This window comes from Camellia sinensis, chromosome 4, assembly GCF_055761805.1.
Source record: "Camellia sinensis isolate YWXY chromosome 4, ASM5576180v1, whole genome shotgun sequence".
Classification (NCBI taxonomy): Eukaryota; Viridiplantae; Streptophyta; class Magnoliopsida; order Ericales; family Theaceae; genus Camellia; species Camellia sinensis.
In genome coordinates, this window is record NC_138964.1 from 18,233,143 (window position 1) to 18,240,958 (window position 7,816).

At 34.6% G+C, this 7,816-nt stretch overlaps 1 protein-coding gene across 1 annotated transcript; it reads right to left on the bottom strand.

The window, feature by feature from the left end:
- Nucleotides 1–430: 430 nt before the first annotated feature.
- Nucleotides 431–6,566, bottom strand: LOC114311426 (protein YIP4b). Its single transcript, XM_028257564.2, has 3 exons — nucleotides 5,873–6,566; nucleotides 1,576–1,650; nucleotides 431–923 (listed from the first exon to the last, which is right to left on the bottom strand). Exons 1-3 carry the CDS (start codon nucleotides 6,335–6,337, stop codon nucleotides 663–665), a joined length of 801 nt encoding a protein of 266 aa, XP_028113365.1. The 5' UTR covers nucleotides 6,338–6,566; the 3' UTR covers nucleotides 431–662.
- Nucleotides 6,567–7,816: the final 1,250 nt, after the last annotated feature.

The following is a 7,816-nucleotide window of genomic DNA, read 5'->3' on the forward strand; positions in this document are numbered from 1 at the left end:
AAAAGAACAGGAAAAACAGGTATTCAAATTCTTTATAACAAATCATTTACGAGTTCAAGAAAGGAGACTAAAAAACAAGTCCCAATAACCTAGTGCTAACAAGCAAGGATATGGACATGACACTACAAGTACACGCAAATACGCAAATTTTCAAAAAAGACAATACAACTAAGAGTGTTGAAAATTGAACTCTGGACTGACAGGTAACTTTTACAATTGATGTGCAACCATACTATGAACTTATCATGTTCAACCTTCAAGACAAATGCAATCAGAATTAAGAAACCTCCTATAGTCTTCTTAAAATAAATGCCACTCGACCCCAAAAGCCAAATCTGAAGTAGGATGAAGTTAAAACGCTATCTCATCGCAATGTTGTTACATACGTCAAAACATTGGCATAGAAAGTTACAAGTGAAATAGGATACAGTTTCATGTAAAAATTTCATACATGTATAAAATATTGGTGGCAGTGTACAAGACATCAAGTCAGAAGCAGAAACCAGAAAATAGAAGAAAACACACACACACGCAAAAAAAAACAAAAAAACAAAAAAACAAAACACATGAGAAGCAAATAACCACCACATAAATTCCCTATAACTGCAAGTGACCTTTGATCAGCCTATATTATAATTCCTATAACAGCCAAAACCGATGCACTAATCAATGGCAATGATGAGAAAACCAACAGACACATACATGAGCAAAACAGGGTAGAGTGCAAGAGCTTTTCTCCTTGGGTTGACAGCTGTACTCATGAATGGATATGCAGCCCAAGAACTCCAAGCCAATGTTACACACACCACAACTATCTTCAATATAACATTGTCCTTCAACATGCATATCAGGGCACCAATATCCAGAGGGAATAGACAGTAACCCAGAAGACTCAGACTCTGGAAGAAGATTATGTGACCACCCTGAAACAAATATAAATTAGACACTGTTAAGCCCCAAAGCCTGCTATTGAAATATATGCCAGTTTTCAAATTTCTGAGATTCTGCAACCAATTGGAGCTTTGGGCAGAACCCTTGCACCTCATTAGGAGATGAAGGGTTCAAGTCTTGCCTATGGCAAGATTCCCCCTCCCCTAGGCTTCAGCCTCCAATGTAACTAAAAAATAATTCTGAGATTCTGACTCAACATAAAAGCAGTTTCCACGTTTGTTCCTCTCCATGACGCATGAGTACTCCGAAAATATTGCCATATGACAAGTACCTAGTATGAGTACGGGTAAACATACCGGTGCACTTATGGTTCAGGTATGGCTTGGGTATGGGATGGGTATGTTTCAGCTTCAGGATGGGTACTTCGAAGCATATATGTAATTTAAACCTACCCATCTTGTACCCGTGCCATACCAATGCCATACATTTCAAGTACTTTTGTGGGTACTCTTCCATACAAATAATTCAAACCTTTAAATTTTCAGCACAAACTAATTTCTTAACCAAAACCTAATTCCTTATGCGTGTGTGTGTGTGTGTGTGTGTGTGTGGGTGTGGGTGTGGGTGGGGGTGTGTGTGTGTGTGTGAGAGAGAGAGAGGGAGAGAGAGAGAGAAGGTGATTACCAGAAGTAGTACATTCAATGTCAGAATCACAGCACCAGCTGCAAGTAGCGCAAATGCAACGGCAAAAACCTGAGACTGAAAGATAAATAAAAAGCACAAGAAAACTGTAAGTAGCGAGTTCCCAACACTAGCTCCATCTATAATAACCAGGAGGTACTCAAGATAAAATGAGAGTCCAAGAGAACAAATAGTTGTCCTCAATACATAATATGAAAGAAAGACCATGATCTTGGATCAAACAACAATGATCCTTACATGATCGAATAATTTCTATCCTTTCTGAAGATGCCATGTCTAACAAGAAAAGCATCTATTGATTTATGGGAATCAAAAAGAATAAAGAAAAGAAAGAAAGGCAGCAAATATGAACATTAAAAAATTGAAAGCAGAACTCATGCTCGAAAAAATGAAGGTAAAATAGTTTAAATGAAGGGTAAATTACATTTTCCCCTTTATGTTTGACGACCACTTTCCCACTTTACCTGTTAAAGATTTTTTTCTCACTTTGGCCCTTCATGTTTCAAGTTTTTCGCAGACTACTCCTAAAACTAACTTATTGTCAAAATTAGATAGAAAATGCCGCTATAATTCACATAACATAAAAATATATTATTATATTAAAGTTTGAGTTTGTGTCAGATGTGTAAATTATATATAATAAAATATTTTTATTTCTGTCTAATTTTTAACAAAAGTTAGCTTTAAGAACAATTGAAAAAAAATTGAAACATGAAGGACCAAAGTGAGAAAAAATTAACTTTAAGGGCCAAAGTGAGAAAGTGGCCAAATATAAAAGGGGCAAAGTGTAATTTTCCCTTAAATGAAATAACCAATACTAAGACTACACTGCTATTCTTCTGACAAAGTGCAAGAATGCCCGATGAAATATAAAGCCAATGGAAAACCACCTCTCTCTCTCTTGCACACAGATGTGCACAAAACAACGTGGGGGTAGGGGAGAGAAGTGCATTAGTGAGCTTTGTGAATTAAAATTTTAAGGCATTGCAAACAGATTGGCATGCTTCACTATATTCTGTTCCTTGAAAGTGGAAAAACAGAAACAATAAATCAGTCAGCAACTCTCACATAAAATGAACTAGAAAATGTTATTTGCCAGTAGAATTTTGTTGTAAGAGTCGACAAAATGCCACTTTGAACAGGAAAAGCAAAGACTAGAAACATGAGATATGCAGGACAGTGCCAAATGCATCCTGAGGATAACATGATAACCCATGAAATTACCAAAGCCACTCAACTGGCCATTCACCTGTCCACCTCAAATGGATGCATGCTTTTAAGAAAATACACAATTCAAAAATCCCCTGATTGAATTATAGACGGGCCATGTGAAACCATCATTTAAATTGAAAAGCACAAACAGAAACAAAATTTAGTTAATCAACAACTTGCACAAGAACTGACCATTTAGTATTCCCATAGATACACCAAATCTCCAGAGGATTTCCCATTGATTGCCTGTTCTAAACCTCAATAAACCACCTTTCTGAATAATCACACCACACATTCCCAATCCTCCAGAATTATTTGCCAATTGATTAAATTCTAATTACAGAAACGCTATTCCATGCTGCTAGATGGTTTTTCTACCTCCTCCAGTTTGACCCAAAAAAGTACTCCAAATGATTTCAAAATTCAACACCAAGAACCATTAACAGGGGCACCTCAGAGATCACAGGTATGCTGCTTAAGTAAATTGAGAGCAGCCAATGCCAGTTAGTATTAACCATCTGTTGACAACCTAACTTCCAAAATGCCAGTTTCTGCGGACATCTTAAAAAATGGAGCCTAGAATGAAGAATCCCTTAGCTTTGGAAAGGGCTGCTCATGGATAAGTTTAGTTTTTTAAAAGTACAAAACGTATGTAACGAAGACCTCTAAATGCAACAGTAAGAAAGTGTGATATAATCATCATAAATGAAAATGTTAGGGGGGAGAAGAAGATCAAAACTGACATAGGTTGTGGTAATAACAATATATATATATATATATACATATATATGAATTTACTTTAATTTGACTGAACGTAGCCCTTGACAGTGCAATGAATTCATTTTGTGAAGTAAAGAACGTGCTTTGCAACCCAAATCTGAAGTCATTTTGTTAATATTGACTTCTTCAAAAATAACCTCTATTTTAAAAATCCACTATTTTACTAGGAAATTCTAAGGTTGAAATGATCATATTAAACATTTCAAAGCATCAAACATATAGCTAAAATTATACACTGATAACGGGTCATGATAGAGAATTAAAGCAGTGATGAATAATAGAGTAGGCTCTTAGAACAGAAGTCAACCTCCACTAAAGAACCAGAATCTGTTGCTACAGATATCACATTAGGATCTTTCATCTTATCTTTTATTTTCTATATGATTTTAAAGGGGAAGGCAACCTCACTATGTAATGCTTTAGAAGAAGCCAAACAAAGTCAATTACATTAGAATAAAAACTAGGTAAAAATACTTCACAAAAACCATCATCTCAGTCAAATACCTTATGGCAATGCAACACACATCAACGACTACAACAATATCATAATCAAAGAGACAGTAAATTAGACAAACTGGTTGAGGTTTTTGACACACACATCTACTAAATAGTAAAGCCAAACAAAGTCAATCTACAACATCTACTAAAACCAAACTTACTCAACCAACCCACTCCGTCTCAGCTAGAACCCACCATCTATAACAAAGACCTCCTATGTCTCTTGTATTATCCATCTCTATTTCATCCCTATTTTATGTATTCTTTATCTCAACCCCCCTTCCAACTTTTTCTTGTAAAGAAAGTTTCTCCTCTTTAAAAACTTTGCTACAATCTCCCTCCATACAACTAGATTACTACCATTTCTCCTAATTTTCACAAAACACTTGTATCCCTGCATCTAATATTGTCTCATTTCTCTCTCCTTTATGTCAAATCTTTCTTGTACATCGTAAGCCCGCATAAGCCAGTACATGGTGGAAGAAAGTTGATTACTTCAAAGTTTCCATTTAAGGTCTTGAATGGCACTAAATGGCTTCCATACTTGAAACACTAAAATTAACTAGAATGTCTATGTGTCCCAATAAACTAGATGGGTCAACACTTTAGTATCTCTGCAAATTTTGAGAGATTCACGAGACAACACATTGAACAAATGAATAATTATTAAAACATCCAACCTTAATCTTTCACCTTGTTCCAAAAAAAAAAAAAACTTGCCTCGTTTGGGAACAAGCTTTTTTAAGTAACTTTTTGGCTAAAATATGATGTAAAAAAAATTAGTATGTTTGGGATGACTTTTTGATTTTTTACGAAAAGATGTGCAAAAAATAAAGAGAAAAAGGAATCTTTGACATTTTTGTATAGGTTGTTAGCTTTTTAATTTTTTTAATAACTTTTTGATTTTTTGGCTAAAATCACTACTTGCCAAAAATGTTAACCGAATATTTGTACTAACTTGTATGATCAAAGTTGTTCTGAGAATACAATGAGAGAATTAGCCTACTGTTTGAACCAATCTTTCTAATATCACAAATACATGCCCACGATCTGAGTTGCAACAATTTTATCCATGCATCTCATCAACTGTCACCAAACATCATATGATTAACAGAAGGTTAGTACTAATCACTATCTCCAAAACATTCTACATAATACATAATTGACAATTATACACCTATACTATCTATACTATCAGGGCTTGATTGATTGGGCAAATTATAACATATGATTGGAATTATTAATCCATGGCACTCACATTCTATTATTTGGTTGCAAATTTTATTATTCAGATTAGATTCTAATGGCCATTTTATTCAACAAAATTGATTATTTTTTTTAATCTGATGACTAATAACGCAAAACATAAATATAATTGGGATTACATATTTCTATATCTATTGCAAAATAAACATGGACAATAGAGAATTATGTATCTCATTAATCAAGCTAAATAACTAATTCTACACTAATATTATGGATTGTTAATCATTTCGATATTAATCCTGCTAATCAAACAGACCCATATCTATACTACCTATAAAGTGTATAGTTCAGGTGGTGTGAATGTCACATTTTTTACTCTTCCAATAATGATCTACCCACTCACTAACTCTCACCCATTTTAATTCTTCAATAGTTGTTAAAACGATTATTCTCCTTCGTCAAACCGTGCAAAACTGCTAGTCAAATTTTCCTCAATCATCAAATTATCTAAAACATTTAAATACAAAATTGTATTCAAACATTATGTATACTAAAATGCAAAAAGGTTTAAACTTGTTTTGACCTTCTTGACAGAAGCAGACCAGGATAGAACGAGGCCAAGGAAGACAATGAAGAAGAAAGGTCCCCAAAGATCCCAATCCCTCAAAGCCTTTCCAGGGTCATCACGAAACGGGTTCGGAAACACCACCAGCTTCAAATTGCTCACGATCCTCGACAGATCCCTCTTCACTGTGTCCCACACCGGCTCCGTCAGCGTGTTGGGCGCCGAACCGAACCCCGTCGCCGGCGGAGGAGGAGGAGGAGGAGGCGCAGAAGGGACAGGAGCGGGTTTCTGCGGCGGAGGAGGGAGGTTGGAGGGCATGAAAGGGGAGGAGGAGACTGGAATTGAGGCCCGAGTAGGGCTCGGAGGGCGGGCTGGGAGGACGGTTGAAGGGCCGGATTGGACGCTGGCATGGATGAGATTCTCGATCTCGTCGATGTCCGATTGGGAGGAGGCGTGGAGGGGGATTGTGTCGCCGTGCGACATTTTTTTTCTCGGGAAAATGAGGGGTTTAATTTTCCTGAGAAAATTTTAGGAGTGAGTGATTTAAAGTTAGGTTAAGAAACAGAAAGCTTTATTGTAAAATTGATGTGGAAAGGAGGGAAGAGAATTGTGTTTGGATGGTGACCGGAGATCAAGGGCATAAACGTTGCCACGAAGTAATTGGCCGAGTAAACGCACTATAAAATTACGAACTTTAAAAAAAAAAAAAATTATGACGAATTACGCCGGTAGTCCCTGTAGTTTGAAGTTTATGTTATTTTGATTTTTAATTTTTTAATTGTAACATATTTAATTGTAAATTTTAAATTTTATTCTAAATAAAAATAAATGAAGATACTATTGCTCAATTTTAATGGTAAAATCGTTAATTTGATAAAATATAAGATTCGTTTGGGATGTGAGTTAGCTTTTTGGCTTTTTAGTTATTTTAGTATAGGATTAAAAAGTCTTGTTTGGGATAATTTTTTTAATTTTTGTGACTTTTGTGAGAGAAAAAAAGAAATGATTATGGTTTATATGTAATGTTTTGTCTTATTGATCTAAAAAACTTATTTTATTTTATTTTTTTGGACTAAAATAGCCAAAAAGCCTAGCATGCAAAATGAAGGCATAAACTAATTTGACAAAAATAAATGTCAATTTTTTTAAAAAAAAAATTATTTCTAACCACCAAAAATAAAATTATGTAAAATTGATACATCCTTTACACATTTATTTATTTATTTACCAAATTAATTTTTATTATGTGTTTTGATATGATCATATAATGAGCGGTTATTTTTATTTTCATTAAATTAGTTTCTATTTTTCAAAAGTCAAATATAATGACAACTTTGATATCATTATTAAACCAATTCGTTAAATAAATAAAAAAATCCAAAACTAAAAACATTTTATATATTAAGGTCTCATTTGACAAGTAGCTTTTTTAGCCAAAAAGTCAAAAAAAATTACTAAAAAAATTAAAAAGCCAATAACTTATACAAAAAAGTCAAAGATTCTCTTTTCTCTCTACTTTTTGCACATCTTTTTGTAAAAAGTCAAAAGTCATCCCAAATATACTAATTTTTTTACATTATATTTTAGCCAAAAAATCAAAAAGTTACTCAGAAAGCTTGTTCCCAAACAAGGCCTAAATGTATCAATTACACATTAAAAGCCTAACAACTACCTATTACATGATTATCATTCAAGCACATTGTAGACGTCCCCCGAACGCCCCGGGAGGAACGAGTCCCCCCGTTCCGTTCGATATTGGGCTCACTACAGTTCGGACTCTCAAATTGTCACGGTTCTAAGTCTGAACCAAAGAGTCCAAATCCAGTAAATCGTTTTGAGAAAACAGATTTTTAGAAAAGAAGTGCCAAACATGGACTGCTTTGCCAGATACAGAGTCGCCACCTAAATATTTTATTTTGGGGAAATTTAGGAAATCCTGACTCGTTTGCCTAAGGCCACGTG